General features: G+C 44.1%; 1 protein-coding gene across 1 annotated transcript; it reads left to right on the top strand.

The window, feature by feature from the left end:
• Positions 1–146: 146 nt before the first annotated feature.
• REXO2 (RNA exonuclease 2) lies at positions 147–6278 on the top strand. The gene is made up of 7 exons (XM_089537631.1): positions 147–292; positions 1011–1094; positions 1889–1966; positions 2574–2685; positions 3514–3622; positions 5333–5386; positions 5836–6278. The coding sequence occupies exons 1-7, from the start codon at positions 176–178 to the stop codon at positions 5963–5965; spliced, it is 684 nt and encodes a 227-aa protein (XP_089393757.1). The 5' UTR covers positions 147–175; the 3' UTR covers positions 5966–6278.
• The last annotated feature ends 21575 nt before the right edge of the window (positions 6279–27853 follow it).

Here is a 27853-nt window from a genome sequence, read left to right as displayed (position 1 = left end):
CTCCCAGCATGCCCCGCGCGGAGACCGCCTCTCAGCGGGAAACGCACAATGACGTCACCTCCAGCGCTGGACGAAGAAACTCCATCTCCCGTCGTGCCTCGGGGCCCTGGCGGCGCTGCTCGGCGGCGGGCGCGGCCTTCGCGGGTGTTGCCGGGAGCTGTAGTACTGGCGGAGGATGCGAGGGGCAGCGGCGGCGTTGGGAGGCCGGGTGTGTCGGTGGCTGAGCGGGGCGGCTATGGCCAACGGGGAAGGGGCCCACATGGGGCAAAGGATGGTCTGGGTGGACTTGGAGGTGAGCAAAGGGAGGGGGGCATGGAGAGTGCGTGTGTGGGGGGTCTCCATCCCATAATATATGGGGCCCACGTGATTGTGGAGGGGGAAAAGGGGGGGTCTCCATCCCATAATAATATATGCTCATTATGGCAACCCTTCATCCCATAATATCTCCCCATCCCCAGGATTTTGTATGAACAGGAAGAAGGGTGTGTGTATACGTACATATGTTTGTGTGTGTAAATATGAATGCATGTGTCTTTATATATATGTGTGTGTGTGTCTATGTATATATACACATATTTGTGTGTGTAATTCTGTATATATACAGTATATATATAAATATGTACATTTGTGTATGTGTAGCAATGTGTGTGTATATTTGTATGTGTATGTATGTATTTGTGAACATATATATGTATGTGTGTTTTTGTCTGTATGTAAATATATATATATATACACACACACATGTTTGTGTGTGCGTAACTATGTATATGTAGGTATATATGTGTGTATGTATGTATGTGTATATATGTGTGTGTGTATACGTATATGTGTGCGTGTGTTTATGAATCTGTGCTATATATGTACTTGTATGTGTGTGTACTTACATACATATATATATATATATATACATACATACATACACACACACACACATATATGTATATATGGGCTGCATACATGTGTATGCCTGTGTGTGTATATATATATATACACTTTGGCCTTTGTTGCAGATGACGGGGCTGGACATCGAGAAAGACCAGATCATCGAGATGGCTTGCCTCATAACGGATTCGGACCTGAATATCTTGGCAGAAGTAGGTTGCGCTTTTGTGTGTGTGTGTGTGTCTTTTCCCTAAATGTCAGTTCTGTGACCCCATTGGCTTTTCATCTGGGATTGACATTATGCACAACGCTTTGTGGGCAGCTGGCTTTTTAAAAAGCCTCCTTGTATGCATGTGCTTCCCAGATGTTTTCAGTCTGGAAATTGAAGCCCGCTGGGTTACATCTCTTTCCTGTTGTCGTTTGGTCTGAAAGTTCAGCCATTTTCTCACCCCTCAAATTCATGCACAGAATAGCTTGAGGCTAATTTAGGCTGGGATTTTGATTCTATGCCAGTGGCTACTGGATTGCAGCTTTTCCAGGATTGCATAGAGGTAGGCTATAGGATTGCAGTTTTTCCAGGATTGTATAGTGGTAGCGGCAGCAAGGAAAAGCAGACAAAATCCATGTGCTTTGAGCAACATGGAGCAAAGCCCCACTTACAGACAGCACAGTTTCCATTCATAGTCCCCCCTCCCCTTTATGCTTTTGAAAAGGCTTTTTAGTTCTTATCAAAGGTCACACCATCCCACATGATCTCCTTCCTGGAATTTGAGTCATGTTTGTTTACTACTTCTTTACTGTCCAAGTGTGTCTCTGATATTTTTTACTTAATGAAAGAAGACAGTGTTGGCTTGGCCATCTTGCAGCTGTGGTTAAAGGAATGATATGGGAGCTGCAACAAGAAGGTCTGTGGACGCGGCAGGAAGGATTTGTTCCCTGCTCATGTCACTTCATCACAGGTGTACAAACATAACATTTCTCTCCCTCCTTCTTTTGCTTTTGACAGGGGCCTAACCTGATCATTAACCAGCCGGATGAGCTGCTGGATGGCATGTCTGAATGGTGCAAAGAACATCACGGGAAGGTAAATGTTCCCCCGGCTTCTTCCTAGCTCATGCACCTAAAGAAAAAGCTACTCATCTTTCTTACACCTCCACCAGATCTTACTCTGAGCCTCCCATTTGCCAGTTCCACTTTAACTTTCCTTCTGACCCTCATTCCCAAACTCAGCATTGCTTCTGAACATCCACTCAGGCAAGAACACACTGGCGTTTTGCCTAATTGACTCCACTCTGTCATGTACCGCTGTGATCGAATGGAATAGCGGTATATAAATAAATTTTATTGTTATTATTATTATGTGTTGTTGTTGTGTGCCTTCAAGTAGTTTCCAACTTATGGTGACCCTAAGGCAAAGCTATCATGGGGTTTTCTTGGCTAGTTTCTTCAGAGGGGGTTTGCCAATGCCATCCTCTGAGGCTGAGAGAGCGAAACGTTGAGATTGCACTGCCTTTGGTGGTTTGTATAACACTGACTTCACATCACAAGAGCCACACTGGGTCAGACTGAAGTCCTGTTGACCTCAGTATCCTGTTCACACAACCTGCAGCAGCAAAACCATGAGTGTGTATTTGATGCTCTCTTCAATGCCTGTGCTACTTAACTGTGAATTTCTTCCATTCTTTCCGCAGTCCGGCCTAACCAAGGCAGTGCGAGAAAGCACAATTTCTCTACGCCAAGCGGAGTATGAGTTTCTGTCTTTCATCCGACAGCAGACACCGCCAGGACTCTGCCCCCTTGCAGGTTAGAGGCACCCCTTGCTAAGAACAGCATCTGTTCACTTTGAGATAAAGCATTCATCTCATCCACCTGAACCTTTCCACAAGATTTGCCTGTAGAAGTTAATAGACTGAAACAATGAGAGTGTAAGCAGCACCCCGAAACAATTACATGCATCAAGTATTAAAGTCGTGATGCACTTGATTGGAATTAATGCAAAATGTTTCGTCGACCCACACTGTTGTCAGCCTTCCCCAACAATGTGTCTCCAAGAGGTCTTGAACTACAATTCCCATCATCCTCACCTATTATGGACTATTTGTGGAAAGCTGCCACAAACAGTTGTCTCTCTCCTCCTACATAACCTTAATCAGTTATGATAAATTTCTCTTTATTGGAAGCATGGATAGGAGGGAAGCCTTTCTGGGAAGAGAGGTCTAGTTTATGGGGCCACCAACTAATGAGGCTTTGTTAATTAGCTGGGGGTGACGTTGGGGCCAGGCTGAGCCATGAGGAGAGATCAGGTTTCTGTAAAGTTAGAGTGGATGATTTTGAAAAGGTTAAAAGATCTGTGTTCAAAACGATAGTGTCACACTGTTGAAAAAGGTAAAAAGCACAAGAAAGAGTGGGGTCTCTTTGGCCATAAAACAGAACACTCTGCTGTGTTTTATTCCCTCCCACCACACCTGATTCTGAAACAAGAACTTGAATGATGGCTGCACTGTATAGGATAATTCATATGGAAGGATGCAGTCCTTCAGACTTACTGAAACTAGTGCAAGTGGAATCCTGCTTTGATTACGTGAACACAATTGATGCGTCTGCGTTTTGTTTTGTTTGATTTATTTATAGGAAACTCAGTTCATGCAGACAAGAAGTTTCTCGACAAGCACATGCCCCAATTCATGAAGCATCTTCATTACCGGATCATTGACGTCAGCACTGTCAAAGAGCTGTGCAGGTTAATAACAGCAAAGCCTTAGAACTGGGCATGGAAGGGGTCAGAAAGAGGAGGGATGCAGTGAAAAGGGTTGGGCCAGCAACACAGAGCTGAACAATTGGGAAATCTCTCAGGAAAATGGCAGGCAATGGACTTTGAAGGATACTTGCAGGGATTTTGTGTGATATGTCAATATCATGATGTGCATGATTAATCTTGATATAAAGTTGAAGGCTTTCATGTCTGGGATCCATAGATATTTATGGGTTTTTCGGGCTATGTGGCCATGCTCTAGAAGAGTTTATTCCTGACGTTTCGCCAGCATTTGTGGCTGTCATCTTCAGAGAATCTTGATATAGTTTTTAAAAAATACACTATCAGTCCTGCAGTTATAAACAACGTTTATCAGTATGCAAAGTGATCATGTAGCATCTTTGAGACTGACTTTGTGAAAGAAGTTGTAGGAGAAGCTTTCATAGACCTAGTCTACTTCTTTGGTCACATTGAGTGAATTGGTGCCCAGAAAGGACCTTTATAACCAAACTGTGAATAGCCATGGAAATGCAAAACTTGTGGGGATGAGTTGACAATACCACAAGTTTTGCATTTCTACGACTATTCTTATATAGGCCCTGTACAGATGGGCCCTTTGCGGCGTGTCCACGACGTGCTAGGGTTGTCTCGGGACGGAGCGTGCACACGCCCGGCAACCCTAGCAGCGCCATACAGACGGCGTGCGTAATGTTGACATCGCAGCTGTGCCGCCTCCAAACAGCGCTGCACAGCTGCGACGTAACCACGCCGTCTCTGGCGCTTTGCGGCGCCACAAAAAGGAGCTGCTTTTAGGAGCTCATTTTCTGCTGCGCAGCAGCGCCACTCAATTTGTATGCTGCGGCGCTCCTGCGCAGCAATGAGACACGCCTCCCTGGCGCCTCTTTCTGGTGGTCTGTACTCCGCCATAGTCTGCCTCCTTGGGTCCCTGTGTTGGGAGAAAGACAGGAGATATGAAAATGATGATGATGATGATGATGATAATGATAATGATAATAATAATCTGGTTCACTCCATGCATCTGAGGAAGAAGACCAAGTCTACAAAAGCTTGTGCTACAACTCAGGGATGTAGCCAGGATTTTGGGAAGGGGTGGGCTCCAGACTAAGTGCCACCATTATAATGGGGCTTGAGTGCAGTGGCACGGCATACACACCATTCATTGTATCTAACAGCTGCGTCCCTGTACCATGTCTTTTGCACAGTTAGTTTCAAAGGTGCTGCAAGATCCTTTTGCATACTGATATTCCAGACGAAGACGGCGATGTTTCTGAATTCTAAAACAATGTTTGTGTATGTTTTTATTTGTTTGATCATAACTTTTTAAGCTTCTCATATAACATGATTTTTTTTTTCCTTTTGGGAAGTAGGAAATACATCTTTGTTGTGTCAGAAACTATAATCTATGGGTTTCCTTTTTTATGCATTTAGGTGCATGGGTTGCACCAAATAGTAGACTTGATGTTTCTGTGTCCCATTCCCCTCCTATACTGTTGACTTATTATTATACTTTATTTTTATAGTGCTGTAAATGTACACAGCGCTGTACATACAAATGATCAAATCAAGATAAAATCTTCTCCAGACTCCAGTATATTTGATACTCTTCCTCTGCTGTATCCTCAGAGGATTTGGATTTTTTTTATCATTGGGGTTAAAACTCTCATTTTCCATGTATAGGCGCTGGTACCCAGAAGATTATGAGTTTGCACCAAAAAAGGCGGCTTCTCACAGGTAAATGTGGTCCCCATCCTCACAAGGCTGTTTTTGCATCCTTTGCCTCTCCCATGCCACCCTTTTTCTGACCAGGATAAGCATCCTAGGCTACAGTTGATCATATAAACCAGATGTTGGAATTGTGTGGCCCTCCAGATGTTTCTGGACTATAGCACTCATCATCCCTCCCCATTAGCTTTCATAATAAAGGAGCTCAAGGGAGTTGCAATCCTCTGGAGGTTACACAATTCCCACTCTTGACAAAGTCCATCATAGCGTGTGGCGATTTCCCCCCAACATTTATTTCTGGAGCATAGGAGTCGCATAAGCCCTCTGCAGTATTTTTGGGTGCAAATCTTCCACCCCTCCGCCCAGGCGTTTTTGTATACTTGGAGAGGGTGAGTGCATACGGTAGGGTTTTCTTTTCCTTTTCTTAAATATATTAACCTGTTCCACATTCCCTTTAGGGCCCTTGATGATATCAGGGAGAGTATCAAAGAACTCCAGTTCTACAGAAACAGCATCTTCAAAAGGAAAACAGATGAAAAGAAGAGGAAACTAGTGGAAAACGGTGAAAGTGAAAAGTCCGCCAGTTGATTTCGCAACCCGGTTCCTGAGCATAAGCTCAAGCGCCCAGGAGCACCTCCTGCTTCTTCCTTTAAAAGTTTCTTCCTGTTCATTCGCAGTTAAAGAAATGACTCCTTTCTGTTCGCAAGAAGGTTAACAAAGACTCAGGGTTGGGTATGGCAGCTTTCCTGCATCTGAGCTGTGAGCCAGTGCCTTTAACCCTTAGCGACTGTTTGTTTCACGATTGAAAAGTCTTTCTGTAGTTAGACAATATCTTGTTTGCTTTTAGGGGACCTTCTTTTGTTCCATAATAATTTTTAAAAGCCCTAATTTCACTAAAAGATTTCAGTGTCTGCTGTCATATTTTCTTCTCATTTCCCCTGCTATGTCATGGCTTCTGTTCATGAGGCTGGAACTTGCAGAAGTGCTTCCAGGGAGATGAAACTCCATTGACAGAACGCATCACCACCTCAAACTCAGTATTTATTTTCAGCAGAGTAAACTCACACATCCAGTTGTGTGCAACTGTGGAAAGGGTTAGCATATTTACGTTCACACATTGCATGTGTGAATGGACAAGCACAAGCTTAGCACCACAGAAGATTTGGGCCATCACCCCAAACAGAGTGTTTGTCAGATGGGGAATTGTCTTACAGCATTTGCCTTTTTAACAAAGTGTTGTGCTTTTTAAAATAACTTATTTAATATAACACCTGAAAAGACATCTGAGACCTGATACAAATCAGCAGTCTACGCAATAGAAACACTGATGTAATACATTTCATGTAGCATTTGAGACACTTAAGGTCTCACTGACTGTGTGTGTTCATTATGTCTCCCTTTAGATCAGTGGTTCCCAACCTGTGGGTCAGAACCCCTTTGGGGGTTGAATGACCCTTTCATGGGGGTCGCCTAAGACCATTGGAAAGCACCTATTTAATTACAGTTACAAGGTAGCAATGAAAATAATTTCATGGGTTTGGGTCACCACAACATGAGGAACTGTATTAAGGGGTCATGGCATTAGGAAGGTTGGGAACCACTGCTTTAGTTACTCCAAAGTCAGTTAAGGGTTACCAGTTTGAGAAAGACAAGGCATGTTCAGTAGATCTCTCCAAAGTTTGCTCAGACAAAGCTTCCAATCTGATTATTTATCTACCCAATAAAGGGCATTGACATGTCTAAGTGTTGTGTTAATCCATGTGAACCACATTTTGGTGGCATCCCACTCTCAACATAGGAAGCAATTGTCCCACCAGTCTAGAATCCTAGTCTCCCAGCATCTTAGTCCAGCATTCAAACCACTTTTCCATGCTGGCTCTCATCTACTATTTATGAGTGTAATGTATCACTATTACATTTAATCCTTTCCTCCAGGATAGGACCCAAAGCAGCTTCCAGGACAGTTTGGAAAATGTATTTCTTGGATTAAAGTGCTCAGAAACTGCTGTTAAAAGTTCCTCCCATGCATAGACACTACAACTCCCAAGTTTCCCATCCTGGATGACTGCTGTTTGAAGAGATTTCTAGGGGTTATAGTCCAAGAAAAGGAAAAAATGTAACTTCTCCAGGCTCTGGTTATTATCGTCTGGCCCAAAGCCTTGCAGAGCTCAAGAGAGCAATCCATTACAATTTCACATGGCAGCTACTTAAAGCAGATCAAGATACGTCGAAAACTAGAAAGACAACATCACTGGATGAGCATTTTTTTCTTTTTTACTCAAGCCTCCTTTGATTATGAAATGAAATGGAATCGCCTAATATGAATCATAATTGCACTTCCTTTCCCAGAAACAGACGATTCCTCACCATACCATTTTCCATCAGGAGCTGCTGGAGCCATGGCATATGAAGGCAGATAATGTGTTTCTCTTATGTAAGTGATCAAAGTTGTTTGATGTGTGCACACATAGCGCAGGATCCAGACTTAGCACCACTTTAGAATTGTTGAAACCCATGGGATTTCCAAGTCTGTATCCATCCTGCTTTCTTTAGTAATGCATAGACACATTTTTGTGGGTTGGTTCAGCGTTAGGATGCTCATTTTATAGACCTCGGGGTTGGTTTCAAGGATGAAGCAACAGTACTGGATGGAAGAATGAGGCCAGAGCCACCCAAAATAAGAATTACATCCCCAAGGGAATTTTCCTTCATTCCCCAAACTTCTAGCATTGCAGAGCAAGAAATACAGTGGGCCCTTGGTATCTGATGGGGTTTGCTTCCAGGACCCCTGTTGGGTACCAAAATCCATGGATGCTCAAGTCCCATTATATACAATGGATAGACAAATGGTGCCCTTTTGCATTTGGGAGATATATATATATATTCATTCAATCAGTGGATGGTTGAATCCGTAGATAATCCATGGATAGATCTGTCTATCTATCCTGTACATTTTCGTGGGATCTCAGGGCAGTGAACAATATAAACCATTTAAAACACTTCCAGATTAAAGTCATAAATACAGTGGGCCCTTAATATCCATTGGGATTTGGTTGCAGGACCCCTATGGATACCAAAATCTGTGATTGCTGAAGTCCCATTAAACACAGTGGCTAGTCAAATGGTGCCCTTATATAAAATGACAGGATCAAGGTCTGCATTTGGGACCTCCAAAGGAGGAGACTCCAGCACACATGTGCTTCTTGGAGTTGTTGGACTTCAGCTCCCACCATCCCTCACCGCTGGCTATGCTGGCTAGGGCTGATAGGAGTTGTAGTCCAACAAGCTGTGGAGTGATACAGAGATTCTCCATCCTTAAGTGAACCAAGTGGAATTGAAATGAAATATTCCTACCAGCAGATGGTAGCATTTCCGTTCTTTACTTCTTCATAGACAGCGAGGGGGAGTCTTATGCGTTCCAGACAAGTTCTTTTGCCATTTTTAATAGCTACATCCTTCCTCCTGAGCACAGGAAGCTGTGCAAAAGCTCCCCCAGATATGCTTCAAACTGGAATACAAGGAGCAAGTTATACAATGGTTTGGATCCTAGTACTTAGTCCCACCTAGAGTAGATCCACTGAAGCAATGGATAACTGGTGAATCAACACATAATTCAGTCTCATTGGGCTTCCAGGGGGATTTGAGCCTTGATCCCCTGGAGTCCTAGCAAAAGCTCTTATTTACCAGAAATTTCTTCCTAACGTTGAGTTGGAATCTCCTTGTTTTGTAATCTTAATCCATCCTTTAGGATCCTATCCATAGGTCTTTGGATCTAGACCCCTGTTCAATACAGGATCTCCAGAGAGAGCATCCCTAGCAGGGAGAGTTGAGGGTCAGCGTAAAGTAGTGGTTTGAGTACTGGACTACAACTCTGGAGACAAGGGTTCGAATCCCAGTGCGGCCATGGAACCCACTGGGTGACCTGGAGCAAGTCACATACTCAGCCCCAGAGGAAGGCAATGGCAAAACCCCTCTGAACAAATCTTGCCAAGAAAACCCCATGATAGGTTTGCCTTAGGGTTGCCATAAATCATAAATGACTTGAAGGCACACAATTGCAAGAGAAGGAGACCCCATTACCTCTCCAGGCAATTGCCCTTATTCTCACTGCTCTTACTGTCAAGAATTTCCATCTAATGCTTAGTCAAAACCCATCCTGTAACTTTACACCTGGTCCTATCCTCTCGAGTAGCAAAGAACAAAACTGCTTCCTGCTCTATATTATTATTATTATTATTATTATTATTATTATTATTATTATTATTATATCCCACCTTTTTCCCTCAGTGGGACAGCTCTGGAGATATTTAAAGAGGACATAACCATGTTGCCTCTCAATCTTCTCTCCATCAAGTAGGACATGTCCAGCTCCATCAACCTTTCCCCATGAGTTTGGATCTCTGTCCCTTCTATCACCCGTGTTGCCCTTCTCTGAACCCACTCCAACTTGTCTATGTCCAGCTTTAAAATGTGGTGCCCAGAACTGAATGCAGGACTCCAAATGAGGCCTGACCAGTGCAAAATATAAGGGGACTATTGGTACTATTTCCTAAATAGAACATAGAAGTTTTCAGGGTGTCACCAATTTGTAGGGAAGGGCATGCATAGTTTTATCTAAGGGAGCAAGTCCCATTGTATTCGGTGGGAGCTAATCCTCTGCAGACGTAGATGGGATCACACTATCAGACTGGCATCCATGGAGTGACTTTCGCTGCATCCCAAACGCCTGGGCCTTTCCAGAGGAATTGTTGTCGATTCTGCTTCTTTTGAGCAGCAGCTCCTGCCAGCTCAATGAAACAGGTTTTGAAGGTCACCTTTCATTTCGGAGACGGATTTCTATGCAGTGTGTGGGTTCTGCAGAACACAAAGCTTTGAGCCTCCATAGGCGGCAAGGGAACAGGCTGGGAGGTTCTTTGTATCCTGGCCTCTGTCCCTGGCGACCAAAGTTTTAACGTGGACATCTGAATATTCAAAAAATCTGGATTTGCATCACAAAGGCTGGCTGAGTTCCAAACACTTGCAAAATTTCATTCTGCTTCTAGGGTTGCAAGGTCCCGCCTTGTTCTGAAGACTTGTCTGGTTTCAAAAAAAGAATCACAGTTCCATATAATTTAACCTATGCCCTTTATTTCCAGCACCAGAGTTCCACAATCTTTCTCTCTGAGTGTGTGTGTTTGTGTGTACAGAGGGGGGAAATGTTGATCGAGCAATCTTTGCAGGACCACCAAGTGCATCCATGGAGTTATTGGTGGCCCTTGGTGACTCCCATGTGGAAATGCTAATCCACTCTGGGCTTTTACTTAGAATTTTAATGAGATGAATACTATCCCTCAAACAGCTTATAACCCTGGATACTGCCTTTAAAAATCAGATCACAAAATCAGTGGGACCACAGTGGGCCCTTGGGGTTTGGTTCCAGGATCCCCCTGTGGATAACAAAATCCGTGTATGTTCACCTCCCATTAATTGCCATAGCAAAATGGCGCTCCTTATATAAAATAGAAAAGCAAGGTTTGCTTTTTGGAATTTATATATATATATATTTTAATATTTTCAAGCTGTGGACGCTTAAATCCGTGGATAAGGAGAGCCAACTGTATCTTGCTGTTGCTGTGTGTCTTCCCTAAGGTGAATCTATCATGGGATTTTCTTCTGTTTTGGGTTTCATCCATACTTTAAAGGAAGCACCTGAGTGCTGGCTCTTGTCTCCAAAACAGACCCAGACCAAGGTGTGTCGCTAGTGGGGTGTGGGGTGTGGGGTGTATGGACCTCACCGGGTGAGATCCTCATACTATTCTCCAAATGTCAAAGGCGTGGGGTGAAGTACTGCTCAGTGGACACAAAAAGTAAATGCATGCTTGCGGTCACCATCAGCAAGTGAGCCAAGTGTCTTCTTCTCTTTCCACTGAGTCTTGGAGGTGATGGATTCCTCCCTTCCTCTGCTTCCTTCTTCTACCCAGCCAGCAGACCTTCCAAGGCCAAAAGAGGCTGCTATCTGAGTGGGAAAGGTAGTCAGAGGAAGGTGAGGCAGTGAGGAGGTGATGCTGGAGGTAACATAGAGTTGACACACCATCTCTACTAATTTCTTTAGGGGTCCATGGCATGCTAAAGAGACCAACATTAGCAATGGTGGTGGCAGAAACATGGACTTGTCCCACCACTCCTACCGCCACTGCTGATAGTCCATCTCTTCCAAAGAAATGAGCGGTTTCATTTCATGGTTATTATTTTGTTAACAAATTAACTGCACCAGGTATCAAATATGCCAGGAATGCCACTGCCCAGTCCTATGGATAGCTCATGTAAATTTCCAGCTAAAACCCAGAGGATATTGATCACCCCACCGATATGGGAGCCATGTGAAAGTCCCTCAAATGAGAGCAAGACATGAAGGAACCTCAATGGTTCTGTGGCCCAAACACTGGTCCAACCAAAACGATAATGAATTATCAGGACCAAGAACATTTCTTTGTCTCCTGACCGCTGCCCAATGAGAAATGAGTCAAATCCTATCCAGGTGTTGACAACCTGGTTATCTTTGGGAAGCCAGAGGGTTTTGAAGGAGACAGGTTGGATGAGAGAAACAGTCACGGCCATCATGGATTTTCAGGCTGGCTTGGAGCCACCAAGGTCCTGGGAAGTCAAAAGACTTCATCGCAAGCTGTCCATCAGTAGAAGTGTCCCGTGTCTCTGCAACCCGGGAATTATTTAGCCACACGCTTTCCAGAAGAATTAATTCTCTGCTGTCAAAAAGGTTGGTAATGGCTTCTCAGGAAGCCAATGGCGTGGCTCTCTTGATCCAGGGCGCAGGTGGGGTGGCGAAATTGCCTAGACCCTTGCCAACATTTTCCATCCAATGGCCTGTCCAGGTAGGTTATTGCTGCCTTTCGGAGCCAAGGCTCTGTCACTTCTTATGAATGTTCTCATTACGATGTCCCAGGCCTGTCATAAAACTCACATTGCTGGCTCTCCCCCAATGGCTAGAAGGCTATCGTCCACACATCCAGGTGTTGACAACCTGGTTATCCTTGCAAAAAAGGGGGAAACCAGAGGGTTTTGAAGGAATAGATGGCATCCATCACTGAAAGTTTCAAAGACAGCTTTGAGCAGTAGGGTAGAGGAGCCTCGACTTTGAAGGAACTGTCCAAGGTCTGACTTGATTCCCGAAATACACTGAGTATCTGGGATCACTCTTTTATCACTTGGGTGACAACCCAGCATAGATTCAGCCCTCCACTGACAATGGAGCAACCAGCTACCTCTGGCTTTGGGTCACTAACAATTAGATATGCATCTTATTCTCAGACTGTGACCCATTTCTTTCTGGTTCTGATGTAGCAAGCCATAAGCATTCCTGTACGATGCAATGATAAAACAGTGAGTAAACAGACCAAAAATATGCCATTCATAAGGTTCAGACGGGCAGGTTTTTAAGCCCTGAAGCTGGAGAAAATTTAGCAAGAGAGATGCTGAACTTTATCTATATTGGAAAGCTCATTTTCTAAAAAGGGAACCATTGCCTGGCAAAAGGCAAGAGTGTAATTTGTTCTGGAAGCACTGACCTCCCTCTAGTCTTTCATCCATCCAGCCTTTAAAATAAGCCCAAAGTTATGTCTGCTGGAATTTTGTAAGTTCTTTGGCATTGTTTTCCTTTGCTTCATCATTTAGATCCTTTGTTAGATACCCCTAAGTTTTACCCTCGACTTATTCATGGGTCGTATCAAAATCCATAATTTTGGCCTCAAAATCTGCCCTCAACGTATACATGAGGTTGACTTATAGTCGAGTGCATACAATAGTTTGCTTTTCAAGAAAAATTAAAATACTATATAGTAAAAATCTGGGAAAGTTACTTTTCTGGACTACATCACACATGAGGGTTAGGAGATTCTGGAAGATGTAGTCCCCCCCCCTCAAGCATTCACAGAAGCCTCATCTACAGTGGCTTTGGGTTGTGTTGCAAGTGGCTTGTGAGCCTTAAATACAGAATCCTAGTGGGCCAAAGCAGGATGCTGAAGCTGAGCATTGGGCTTCTCTTCTTCAGAGGGCTGAGGGACTCCTTGGCTTTCGTGCCTTCTTCTAGATGTGGTTGAAGATCCTCTTCATCAGGGCAATAACATGGAGATAAAAAGAGGATAGGAGTTGTCCTTTAGCGGCTGATTAAAACATCATTATTGAGTGTCTTTGAGTGCTCCTAAAATGGATGCATTTTGGATCTTTGAAGGCAGAGCCAAGGAAGCAAACAAACCCAGCATCTAAAGCTGGGTCTTGAGGACTTTCCTGGCTTGCTTCCACCTTGAATTATGCCTAAGGACCTGGGCTAATTAGATGCTATAGTGTTGCCTTATCTTCTCCCCATCCTGCTTTTGGGAAAAATCTGTTTTATATAAATAAACACAGAGAGAGGGAGACCCTTCTTAGAGGGGAAAAGTTATTTGGCAAGTCATCCATTGTCACATCTATACCTTTGGAGGGAAGTTTTCCATACAGATAAAGCGGAGCGAAATTTTCTCCAGCTTCAAGCCTTAAAAACCTGCCCCTTGAACTTGTCCTCCTTTTCCAGAACATGTCCTACATTTCAACCTTCTCTCCAGCAGGGATTTCAAAATGTCCTCCTCCATTCTGAGCAGGGCTAAGAAGCACGGATTTACATCTCTATCAATTAGTGCAGCTTGATTGATGCAGTGTAATGAAGAATTAATGTAGTCTGATGCTGCTTTAACTGCCATGGCACAATGCTATGAAATCCTGGGATTTGTAGTTAGTTGTGGCACCAGAGAGGAGGCTAAATGTCTTGCAAAATTACAGATCCCAGGATTTCATAGCACTGTGCCATGGCAGTTAAAGCAGTGCAAAACTGTGTTAATTCTCCATTGCAGATGCAGCCTGAGATCCCTGGGGAAACTGCATCACAGCACAGGTGTTTTGTGTGTGTGTGTTGTGTCTGTGTTTATATAAAAAGCGCAAGAGTGATTGAATATCCAGCGCAGGGCGAGTTAAGGAGAAAGATTAAGTGCAGAGTTTTACTAGGAAATAATTGTTTTCTATATACTCTAATTGCAGTGCACTTGTAAAAACTGCCCTCATAAGCTAATCTGCTGTTAGATTTTTCTTTATGTGTTTTTAATGAATTAGCAATAAAGATGCCTCTTCTCGCGTTTCCCTCCACAAACGCTTCTTCCAGAGAGAAAAAAGCGTATCGAGGGAGGTGCCCGGCAAAAGAAGTTTGGGTAGAAAGACATGCAGGATTTCCCGCATTCCTTGGCAATGGCTATGGAGGGACTTCAGCTCTCCATACCTTCCAGCCAAAAAGATCATGGTCATCCTTTCCCCTGCCTTGATGGACTAAATGGTCATAGAATCATAGAATTGGAAGCTGTCTCCAGGGGCCAACCAGTCCAACCCCTTTCTGCTATGCAGGAATACATGGAATCCTAGAGTTGGAAGATAATCCCAAGGGCTAACCAGTCCAACCCCTTTCTGCCATGCAGGAATACATGGAATCCTAGAGTTGGAAGAGAACCCCAAGGGCCAACCAGTCCAACCTCTTTCTGCCATGCAAGAATACATAGAATCCTAGAGTTGGAAGGGACCATCTAATTCAACTCCTTCACCCACTCTAGGCCCTTTCTGCCATGCAGGAATACACAATCAGAGTACTCCCAACAAATGGCCATCCATCCTCTGTGTAAAAACCTCCAAAGGAGGAGACTCCACTGCTCTCCACTCTCAAACAGCACTTACCATCAGGACGTTCTTCCTAATATAGAACTGGAATCTCTTTTCCTGTAGCTATGTATCTATTTCTATGGTTGTTTTCAGGGGCAATTTGAAATCTGAGCGCAGAAATTTATGAAACTCAGAACCTTGCAAAACAACAACAACAACAGCACCTAGCTTTTGGCCATCGGTATCCAAAGAACGAACTTGGAAAGTAACAAAATAAACAAATAACACGAATTGTGCATCAATTGTGTATTGGAGTTTTGGGTTCACAAGTGCTGTGCGTTGCACCTTCGCACTACGCCATTCTCTCTATGGATGCTCCTCGTATTGGGATCTCAGCCAAAAACTATTTCTGTGGAGTAAATGAATGCGAACGTTTCCGTTAACAATATTTATATGCCACCTTTTCCGAGGAGATGGATTTACATATGTATTAAATGCATGTCAGGCCAGGACAAGCCTGCCACGTTGTATTTCATTTACGCTGGGAATCTTGTGGCAGCTCAGGTCATAAAGAAACAAACAAACAACAGCAACAACAACAACAAAAAATGAATAAATGGCAGAAGCATGCATAAAATATTATTTTACAAATGCAGAAGTGAATAAAAGAGACCTAAGGATGGATTGGAGGCCCAGGGCAAATCACGCTGGGTGGAATCGAAGGGGGATCACTCAAGTGCTGCTTGCGAGGCACAATCAATCACCGGATATTTTATTTCCTTCCAAAATACTCAGCAGCTGCCTCCACCTCCCACCGAACTGAGAGTGTAGCCCCTCTGCGTAAATTGATTCCTGTCCTTTTTGATTTGGTCTCTGTCGGCAGCGCAGGGTCCTTCCTTGCAGAGAAGGGGAAAGCAGGGTTCAAACCAAGCGGCTCTTCTTTCAAGGCCTGGGTTGGACTCCTGCAATGGCTACACTGGTGTAAATGTCATGCCATGCACAGCTGGACCTTCTCAATAGTTGCAAAAGACTGATATTTTGACTCAGGGTCATGAAAACCCAGCTATGCCTGCAAAATCATAGAGTTGGAAGAGACCCCAATGGGCATCCAGTCCAACCCCCCTGCCATGCAGGAACTCTCAATCAAAGCACTTCCAACAGATGGCCATCCAGCCTCTGCTTAAAGGCCTCCAAAGAAGGAGACTCCACCACTTTCCAAGGGAGTGTCTTCCACTGTCAAACAGCTCTTACTGTCAGGAAGTTCTTCCTAATGTTGAGGTGGAATCTCTTTTGCTGTAGCTTGCATCCATTGTTCCAGGTCCTAGTCTCTGGAGCAGCAAAAAACAAGCTTGCTCCCTCCTCAATAAGACATCCTTTCAAATATTTAAATAGGGCTATCATATCACTTCTTAATCTTCTCTTATCCAGGCTAAACATCCCCAGCTCCCTCTCTTCATAGAGCCTTATGGTTCCCAGACCCTTCACCATTATGCTCACCCTCCTCTGGACCTGCTTCAGTTTCTTGACATCATTCTTGAATTGTGGTGCCCAGAACTGGACACAGTATTATTCCAAGTGAGGCCTATCCAAAGCACCAGTCAAACCATTACGTAGTCAAACCACTACACCATGCTGGCACTATCCAAAGTGTTAAAACCTATCCCTAGATATTGTTTTAGCACCCAGGACAGCTCTTTTAGATTTACTTCTTTGCTTACCTGGCAATCACCATTATTTGCATATGCCTAGCAAGAAAAATGGTTGAGTCTTTGCACAGGGCACTTGCAATGAAAAATTTATTATTATTATTATTATTATTATTATTATTATTATTTTATTTATTTATATCCCACCTTCCTCCCAGTACAGGGACTCAAGGTGGCTATTTCTAGAGGTCCTCATCCCAAATGCAATGCAGCATTAACACAAAGCCACTTGTCAGGATGTTAGGGAAGGGAAGGATGCGAATTCACCAGTGACCCAGAAAGAAGTCCCCCCACCTCTGCACTGGTGCCAAGAAACATTAACAGTGATTTTTTGCAAAACCCACGTGGGTCATAAAACCCTTTAGATGACTGTGGCAACTGTCTTCCTCCATTGGCTTGTATCCCATTCCCTTGTTAACCTGCCACTGGCAACGCCTTGGCTGCTGCCAATCTGAATCTTCACATCATCCGGCGATGATTCGATGTGATCTGACTAAAGGAGTCTCCTGCGAAAGCGCATGGCGCATGAGTCCCGCTCTCTGCAACAGAGGAAGGCAGGAAATGCAATGGTGCTTCCAGGCCATGATGAAGAGAGGCAGCCCAGTCCATACACAAACACACAGTTTTTATTCTCACATACCTTGTTTGCTTGCTTGCTTGTCTATGGGAGCCAGGGCAGATTACAATGTAAGGTTAAAACAAAATACAGTTTAAACAGTGCAGTGGGTCCTTGGTATCCACTGGAGTTTGGTTTCAGGATCATCATATTAAAATAGTTAAAATAGTAAATATAGTTTGTATACACAACTGTGTGTGTGTGTGTGTGTGTGTGTGTATGTATATGTTGTTGTTATGTGTCTTCAAGTCATTTCCAGCTTACAACAACCCTAAGGTGAAGCTATCATGGGGTTTTCTTGGCAAGATTTGTTCAGAGGGGCTTTGCCATTGCTCTCCTCTGAGGCTGAGAGTGTGTGACTTGCCCAGGGTCACCCAATGCAGTTACATGGCTGAGCCCAGATTTGAACCTTGGTCTCCAGATATCTAGTCTAACGCACAAACCACTACACCATGCTGGATCTCTTATTTATATATGTATTTACTATATATACATACACTCTATCTCTGTGTTAGTAAATGTAGATAGTAAATAAAGTTTAAACTATGCAGAGCATAAAATTCAGCCCATTAAAAGCCCATCAAAAGACCTTTCTGCCACGCTCAGTGAAAGACTTAAGACCAATTTGAATGAAAAGTTATTTGCCTGCCAGAGAAATGAGATCCCATAGAGAGCCAACTCTCATAGAAGTCTACCAGAAATGCTATTAAAATGCTTGGGTGCATTTCCTTGTAGGATTGCAACCCAAAGAGAAGAAGGACTCAGGAAAAGACGACCAAGACAAAGGCTGAAGCCGAAGTGCTGGTCCCAAATAGAGGAAACCCAATGGATGAATGGGAGGTTTTTCAACAGAGGATGGATGGCCATCTCTTGAGAGGGCTTCATGGCAGAAGATGGCCTTTGAGACTCCAAAGACCAACAACTTCAACTCCATTTTGCCATTCAGGAATACACAATCAAAGCACCCTCCAAGAGATGGCCATCCAACCTATGATACTATGGCCTGGTTCCCACTACCTTTTAAAACAGATCGCAAATCGTTTGGAACCGGTTCAAATGACCCTGATTCCCACGTGAACTGAACAGCTGAAGCGATTCGGAGAGGTGGGCCATGCGCTAGACCCATATAACCCACGTCTTTTTGATGCTGATTTTTTTCCACGTCTTTTTGGATAAATCGATTCCGCACAAGTGTGAACCAGATGCGGATCGGAATTGATTTAAATTTGTCCTTCAGCTGGCTGGAGCAGGTCCATTTTGAACCAGTTCATTCGTCAATGTGAATCACAAGTGGGTTATTTTACAGGGGAGGGAAATGCAGTTGGGTCAAATGTAGTATGGACCACTCTCCTCTGTTGAAACGATCCATCGATTCAGATTGCAAACCAATTATTTGCAATTGGGAATGAGACCTATGATTCTACCTAAGCCAATTAATTGTTGCTAAAATTGGAAGATTTCCACCTGGATGCCTCCATCTCTCCAGACAGCCTTCCCTTGACCAGCCTTTTTCCCAGGAGCGTCTGTCTTCTTTGGATGCGACGGGACCAGCCTAAAAAAATGCAAGGCCTCGCCCAAGTTGGCAGCATCGAAAGCCTTTTGTTTTCCATTGTTGGTGTTGATGATACCCTTTTACTGGAATAACTCACCCACGCTGACAGATAAGCTTTTAGAGTCGTGAAATCTTGGTTGACACTTTAAGTGCCCCAAATGACAATACAAGGACGTGAAGAATTATCCCGCACCCATTCCATGCAACACGCTTGTCAAGAGGTGTACATGCCGCCGGGGAGCGAGGTCCCTGCAACTGATGGGTGAGTTTCCCACCCACGCCGGGGGGCTATCATTACAGGCCCCTTCTTCCAAAGTGGCTGTCAGGTCTGTCAAGAAATCACCTGGAGAAGAAGAAGAAGAGAATGGCTTCGGCTTCCTCTTTCGGCTCCTCTTCTGAGCTGTGAGATGACTTTCCAATCTGGGGGTCCCTCACGGACCCCTTTCTTTCCTTCCACCCCACAGACAAATGGTCCATCCACATCAGTGGAGGATTTGTCCTCTTCCGCTTGACATGCATTTGCAGAAATGATTTGGAGAGGGCCTCCGTAAGGGAAGGGAACAACGCGATCTTGTTCACACAACAGATTCCCCGAAGGTCCTTCCTCCAAATCCTCAATTTATCTGGTCATTAGATCTAATTAAATTCTTAAGTCTTGGAGGCCTGATGAGTGGGTATTGCTTTTTTTCTCGCCAATTAAAATGGAAGAGATTAAAAAATGCCCTGGATGCTTTGTCCTTGCCATTGTTAATTGGGGGGAGAAGAAGATGGGCGGATGCAAAAGGCTGCAAAGAAAGAAAGGAAAGAAAAAAGAAAGTTGGGTTTCTTGGCCCAAAGCAAGATCTTTTCAAATTCTCAGAGCCATTTCCCCTTAGGGACCGTAGCTACCTGTCACAAATGATGCAGAGTGTATCAGGAAAGACGAGGTTTGGCAAAAGCTCTCAAAATAACAATATCATAGCAACCGCTAATTATGACTCCCAGGAGACACTTTGGTTAAGCAGAGAAATCCAGGATGTTCGTGGTCTTTTTTCCCCCTCCTTCTTCTTCCCCTTCTTTATTTTAACAAAGCCTGTGATTGATTCTAGGAAAGATCTTTGGGTTCTCGAAACAGCTTTGGTAGTTGATTTTTCTGAAATCTGTGACAAGCTGAGATATCATGGTGATGCCGAGGCCAATTAAATCCCTATCAGAACATCTTACGGTGACATATTCCATTATGCTAAACATGCCCTCTGTAGAGAAGGGCCTCTACAACCCCCCTCCCTTTTCCATGCCTTAAACCTGAAGTGTGTCAGTTTCACTGGATTAATCATCTGAAAGACTTGAGACTCGCAAAGTACCTCAAAAGGCATCGAATCTGCATTACGGATTCGATGTTTGTGTGAATGCCCACCAAAAGGGCTGTACCAACTTTTTGCAATAGAAACACGGTTAGTTACAGATGCAAATGAGCATTTGGAGTTGCAAGATGTGCAGAAGTATCCACAGGGAGCACATGTTAAAAAAGGATGCAGCAAAGAGTGGAGATCTGGAATAGGAAGGTGTGAGAAATGGAGCATGGTTCAAAGCCTAGATCTGCATAGGATTATTTCCAGGGCAGCACATCTGTTGGGAGGGCTTTGATTGTATGTTCCTTCATGGCTGAACATGGGCCTTGAGGTGTCTTCCAACTCTAGGATTGCACCATGCCTTCCATACAGAAGAAACCAGTACAAGACCATAGGAAAGATTTTCATTGGTTATTTCTCGGTGGGTAGGTACCAAACTTCCCTGAGAAACTGCACCTGTCCAATTGAAGCAAAGGCTCCCATTTTGCAAAATGGCTCAGATTTTTCTTCCTGGGAAGAGAAGTAACCCTGAAGTCATGTTTGCATTCATGGTGAGAGTAAGATTCTTCAGATCAGTGGAAGCGTGGTTTTGCTGCAATGCTTCTGTGGAGTGATGCCATACCTGCCAGTCTCTGGGCTCACCTGGCGTTCCTTCTCTCCTCTTTAGTGGTAAGGAAGAACTTGGAATCTGGAGGCTTTCCACACAAACAACTATAGTACTGTTATCCTATTTTAACTGCCATGGCTGCATCCTATGGAATCCTGGGATTTGCAGTTTGACAAGACTAGAGCTCTGTGGCTGAGCATTATAAATACCCCTCCCAAAATTGCAGATCCAAGGATTCCACAGGAAGAAGCCATGACAGTTAGGGGGAATCACAGCACTGTAATGGTGCGTTATGACAAGGTCCCTGGACTTCCATCAACAACTAAAAAGCACAGGAGATGTGTCCCTTTTCATCATTTTGGCTCTATGTATGCTTGAACTGTAGGTGGGTTTAGCTGCCAATAGTGAAGTTATGGATGGATGGATGGATGGATGGATGGATGGATGGATGAAAAAGAAGTAGATTTACCTGGCATGGAAGCCACAATTTGGCCATGGATGGATGGACTGACAGATGGATGGGTGGAAGGATAGATGGAAGGAAGGATGTTTGAACTGGATGACCCTTGTGGTCGCTTCCACATATTCTATGGATAGATGGTGGATGAAGAGAGAAAGAGAGAGAGCTTGGTACCTAGACAGTTATCACTGCGGAGGTGACCAGAAGTCACTGTTTTGTAAAACCACTTGCACCCCTTTTTATCATTCCACTTTTGTGTACATTTGAATTGTTAATGTGTTTATAAACTAAGTGTGGTAATAAATTCAGAGATGTGTGAAGGATGGAAGAATAGGGAGTATGTACCAGATGGCTGAACCCTGTTGGTTAGTTCCAACAAGAATAGACCTATTGACTCAATTGTTGACTGGTCAGCTGGCACAAAAGCAAATCCCATAGATTCAAGACTAGCCAAAAGTAACAACAGGATTAAGGCAAGAGTAATTGTTCCAGCGCAGCTATAATTCTTGATTTACTGTAGAAAGTAGTTATTCCAGGTAAGCATGAAGCGGTTTGGGAGCAGGCTGGTAAATATTTCCAATGGCCTGTTTGGGAGGCTTCCTCCTTTGGAGAAAGGGGGAAGGGGCTTTTACGCTGCCCTTTATGCAACCATAAGGGATCACTCACCCATGACAACCTTACATCTCCATGCCGGCTTTTTGAGTGACAGATGAGAAGGCGATGGGGATAAATTGCCAGGTGTCAGAGCAGTGTTTTATCTGTGGTGCCGAAGCAGCTCTTGTTGTCTGTGTGAGCCTTGTGTGGAGTGAGCAGTGCCAAGTGACAATCAAGTGTCAAGCAACATTGGGAAGGGAGGACCAAAGGGACTCAGCGGCAGATGGAGAGGAAGCTGGGACCAGGAGGAAGGGATCGGCTGAGTCCTCCGAGGGATGAAGCCCCAAAGAGGGATAGTGAAGTCAGCGAGGATTTTGTGTTCTAGAAGAGTTTATTCCTGACATTTCACCAGCATCTGTGGCTGGCATCTTCAGAGAATGCTGGCATGGAAGTGAGTGGGGTGTGTGTGTGTGTGTGTATTCTGTACCTCTAGGTTGGGTGATTTCCATGTTAATCTGTGTATTGTTCTGTTGTTGAATGGGAGGATATGCAAAGAGGATTTGTGTCTGTTTAATTAGAGATCCATTGTTTGCTGGGAAAACCCCTGACCCTGGCTGGTTTCCATTTGCATTTACTAGATCTTGATTTTAGTGCTTTTCAGGACCGGCAGCCAAATTTTTCTAACTTTAAGGGTTTATTCTTTCCTGTTGAAGTTGTCCCAGTGTTTGTGGATTTCAATGGCTTTCCTGTGCATTATGATCCGATAGTTGTTGGCATGCTCCAGAATGTCAGTGTTTTCAAACTGTGTTTTATTTCAAACAGTATTCAGAGAGAATTGTGGCCCTCACCTGATAGACTGAGGTTGACTGAAATTCAGTTCCCGTGTCAGTGAGGCAGTAAATCCACTCCAGGTTTTGGGTAGCATTGAAGCAGAGTTGCCTTGCGTTCTGCTTTTAGTGCTCCAAAGCCCCAGGCAGTTTCCAAAAGCTATCCCAAACCAGCCCTGTTTTTTGGCACAATTTTGGGTTCAAAATTTTGGGTCCAAAAGAGAGAGCCAGCATGGTTTGAGCACTGGATTATGACTCCGGAGACCAGGGTTTGATTCCTGGCTCAGCCCTGAAACCCACTGGGTAACTTTGGGCCAAGAAACTGGCCAAGAAAACCCCATAACAGGATTGGCTTAGGGTTGCCATTTAGCTATAGATCAGCCAGGATCATTTCCAGTTGCCATTTTAGTTAGTGCATGACTAGAAAAAGCCAGTAAAGTGGAGTGGTTTGGGTGCACCAAAATATAGTCGGCCCTACATATCCATGGATTCTTTATTCACACATTCAACCATCCACACACAGATTGAAAACATTAACAATATATACAAGAATTCCAAAAACCAAACCTTGATTTTGACATTTTATATAAGGGGTACCATTTTACTATGCCATTGTACTTAATGGTACTTGAGCATCCATGGGTTTTGGTATCCATGGGGGGCCCTGGAACAAAACCCCAGTGGATACCAAGGACCTCTTGTACCTCTGTTTTCAGCAGTTGTTGTTGTTCTTGTGTACCTTCATGTCATTTTTCACTTATGGTGATCCTAAAGTGACCCTATCATGAGATTTTATTGGCAAGATTTGTTCAGAGGAGGTCATCTGGAGGGTTTCCATGGCCAAGAGCAGATTCGAATCCTGATCACCAGAATTGTGTCCCAATGCTAAGAGCACTACACACCATGTTGGCTGTTAACTTCTTAACAAATCTCACAGTTCCTAAGGACGAGCCTGTGATTGTTAAAACAATATGATACTGACATAGTTGTGCAGTGCAGACACATCATTTGTTGGTAGGTGCGCCTATATAAGATGCTCTATGTCAGAGACCTTTCCTTGGCTAACAAAAAGGAAAAGAACACTCACCTCTTGCAATAAAACAGAACCAAGTGGGTGGGACTAGTTCCAACCCACTAGGACCATTTTGGATCTAGTCCCTTCCATTTGGTTCTGTAGCTTCCCTTAGTGTTGTTGTTGCTGTTGTTGTTGTGTGCCTTCAAGTCGTTTCTGATTTATGGCGATCCTGATCCGAACCCATCACGGGGTTTTCTTGGCAAGATTTGTTCAGAGGAAGTTGGCCATTGCCTTCCCCTGAGGCTGAGAGAGCGTGACTTGCCTAAGGTCACTCAAGTGTGTTTCCATGACTGAGCTTCCTTCAATTGTGTGTTGTCTACAGACTACATGGGAAGTGTTTGTTTCCATTCTGTCCTGCAGATGGAGCTCTAAGATCACGAGACTTTCCACCGCCGCTTCCATTATGTCCTGCAAGCATCAGAGCCCCCACAACAGAAACCTAGGCCTGGGTGTTCCAACAATTACTTCTTTAAAAATGAAATCTTGGAGTATAGGCAGACTATCAATTTTTTCCAGATGCCTTTTCAATATCTGCTTGGAGAACTGTATGAAGCGAAAGCAAGCGGCATGATTTGGTGTGCGATCGTGCAGTGGTTCAGGGAATACAGGTCTCTCAAAAATTGATGAAATAAAATGAAGGGGTGTGTGTGTGGGGGGGGGATGCAACTGGATGCAGTGAGAGGCTGGGTGCAGATCCTATGTGGGATCCATATGAAGATACGGCAGAAGTGGACTTGCCTCTCCCTTTCATCATCATGGCAACCCTTCCATAAAACCAAAATTGTCCACATTCAGTTCAAGGTTGTGGACATGGGGATGCACATGTGGTGCTTTTGTGCATGGAAGTGTGAGGGTATGTTCTGCATGGCTGCACATGGATGTGTCTGCATGTTATGCATGGTTGTGCACTGCAAAGAATTGCACACTGTGGTCTCCATTCAACATCGCTTTAGCATAGTATGGTGATCCGCCATGTCTACCTGTATCTGATGAAGTAGACTTATGGTGCATCTCGTTGCTGTTGTTGTTGGGTGCCTTCAAGCCATTTCTGACTTATGGAGACCCTAAGGCAAGCCTATCATGGGGTTTACTTGGCAAGATGTATGCAGAGAATTGCCTCTGAGGCTGAGAGAGTGTAACTTGCCCAAGGTCACCCAGTGGATTTCATGGCCAAAATGGCAATCGAATCCTTACTCTACAGCCAAGCCATATACCAGTCCCCTGGTTTACTTTAAAGGCCTGAAATTGCCCTGCATAGACACATGAAAGGGATATAAGAGTCCTAACAGACCACAAACATGAATCAGTAGTGTGACACGACAGCTAAAAAAGCCAATGTGATTCTAGGCTTTATCAATAGAGGTATAGTGTCTAGATCAAGAGAAGTAATAGTCCTACACTATTCTGCTTTGGTCAGGCCCCACCTGCAATATTGTGTCCAATTCTGGGCATCACAATTCAAGAAGGGTGTTGAGAAGCTGGAGTGTGTCCAGAGGAAAGCGACCAAAATGGTGAAGGGTCTGGAAAGCACCAAGCCCTATGAGAAATGCCTTAAATAGTTGAGTGTATTTAGCATGAACATTATGCAGTAACCATGCAGAATAGCAACAGCGTGCGCCAATGACTGGGTGCTGCTCTTCAAGGATCAATATACAGTGCCCAGGCAAAATGCACAACTGCACAATGCATGACCACAGTGCATGTAAAAACAATACATAATGTTGCTGGATTCTCAGCTCTGCTTCCATTCCTGAGAAGGGAATGTGTCTGTTTTGCTTTGGTAGACAATTTGCACTGCGTGTGCATTTTGACTTAGAAATGCATATATCACTAACAGAACCTCAGCTCCGGTTGTATATTTTGAACCATCGCATAACGTCTGCATTCAGTCCATGGCCGAGTAAGCATTGTTCCTCAAGTGCCTCCATTTGCACATGCAATTGTACACTCCTGGACGGTGTACACCACACTATTGGTGCCATCAGTGTGCCACTTGATTCACTGGGATTACAGAAACAGCTATTGCACATCCCTCATTGTACTGAGGGGCAATGAGAAAGCACATTGGCAGGTATGCCATCGGTTAGTACAGTGTCAGTCCTCTGCAGGAGGGTGGTGTAGCACAACCACTGTGCAATTGTGTGAGGTGTGGCAATATGCGTCAGTGCTGATTTACACTATATAAGCATAATTGCAAACCTCAGCCACAATCGCCTAGATTTGTCCTGCGAATTATCTGAGAAACCATGTACAGAATGTGTCCAGATGCACATGATTCTGTCTTTAAGTCAGCTTTGAACTGTTCCTGAGCATTGCAGGGCTCTTGCTGACACTCACATAGAACAACAACCACTGGGCTTTCTGAGCCAAATTGCGCTGATTCGCTCACGAAACAAGCCTTGCAGTTGCAATTCCTGGACTTTCAGATATCTCCGTAAGGACAAACACCACAGAATACCAAACGCACATACACAAAAGAAATGAGAACGATGACAAGGAAGCATTGCTTTCTGAGGAGGGATGAAAACACCATTTTGTACTCCACAGGTTTCTGTTTAGGTGTGTGGGGATTTTTAAAATGCAGAACTCCCGGGCACAAATGGAGGTATTAAAGGCACACATTATCTTTACAGGTATAATCCCTCTTTTGAAATGGAACGAGGAGTTCCTGCACACACGCGCACACACACACACACACACAAAATGAATATAATTTTACACCCCATGCCTGTCAAAGAGAGAAAAGATACTGCGCTGTGGCAAAGCTCTATTCTTTGCAAGCAGATTTGTCTAGCCTGCCTGTGTTTTTATTCTTCTGCTTTTCTGACAGCAGCACCAAGCCGCCAGCGAAAGACACAATGAAACCGAAGGCGAGTTCTGGGGCCAGGCAAGGCATGATGTTAATTGTGAAATGCAAATAAAGTGTGTGCTTTTTCAAATGCAAAAAGCATCCATAGGTTTACTAAGCTTCTCCTGCTAAGGTGACTCCTGTGAAAAATCCTGTTATTCCATCCTTATTTGCTTCAGGAAGGAAGTGTCCATCTGTGCAGAGTTGTCACTGGAGGACAACTTCCATATTTACCCATTGGTCCTTGGCTTCCCAAGGGATTCCCTTCCAACATCTGTTTGAAAACCACCAAAGAAGCAAAGTCCACTACCTTCTAAGACAATCCATTCTTACCATCAGAATGTTCTTCCTAATCCTTAGGTGGAATCTTTGCTCTTGCAACTTGAATACATTGGTTCATGTCTTAGGGTCTGGAGAAGCAGAAAACAAGCTCACTCCACCTTTTACATGACAACTCTTCAGCTATTTAAAGATGGCTATTGTTGCATGTTCCAACATGGCAGGGGATTGGTCTGGATGGCCCTCGTCTCCATTGGAAGTGCAACAGGATTTCAGATGGGAACTGATAATACGTACAATTCAAAGGCCATATTCAACTTCAGAGAAGTTCTGAGGGGCTGCATTACAGTGGCGTTGGGTGGGACAGAATAGGACAGAAATACCAGCATATATATTAAAGATGGCAACTGTTGCATGTTCCAACATGGCAGAGGATTGGTCTGCATGGCCCTTGTCTCCATTGGAAGTTCTTACTGCAGTGAAACGAGTCTTAGGAGTAACGTTTCACCCTTTTATAATGGGGAGAGGCCCAAATAAAAGGTGAGAAAGTGTCTGGCTGTCTAGGGGGGATCCCTAGTGTTTAGATCAGAATGACAGGAAGGCCATATTTGGCCACTGGGCCTGCAGTTCCCCGAAATATTTTAGTTATATGTTGAGATCCTCCTTGGAAAGTACACCAGGAGGCAACCATTATGTCCCCAGGACTTTCTGTGAAGGACTTTATGTGAAACCACTAGGCCCACTGGTCCTGGGATTAGAGACAAGGATCGAGGTGCTCCTCCTTTCCCCATATAAAACTGGAAGGCACCATTTCTTCTTTTAGCAGTTTGGAGAAAGTCATCTGGTTCACTCCAGTGGCACCAGAGAAGTCTGGGATTTCCCAGTTCACTGGTTGCCAAACCGTCCTAGACA

Source organism: Sceloporus occidentalis, unplaced genomic scaffold (assembly GCF_023333645.1).
Source record: "Sceloporus occidentalis isolate IW3139 unplaced genomic scaffold, rSceOcc1.0.p SCAF_9, whole genome shotgun sequence".
In the NCBI taxonomy this organism is placed as follows: domain Eukaryota; kingdom Metazoa; phylum Chordata; class Lepidosauria; order Squamata; family Phrynosomatidae; genus Sceloporus; species Sceloporus occidentalis.
The sequence above is the reverse complement of the archived record's forward strand: the minus strand, read 5'-3'. Positions and strand labels throughout refer to the sequence as shown.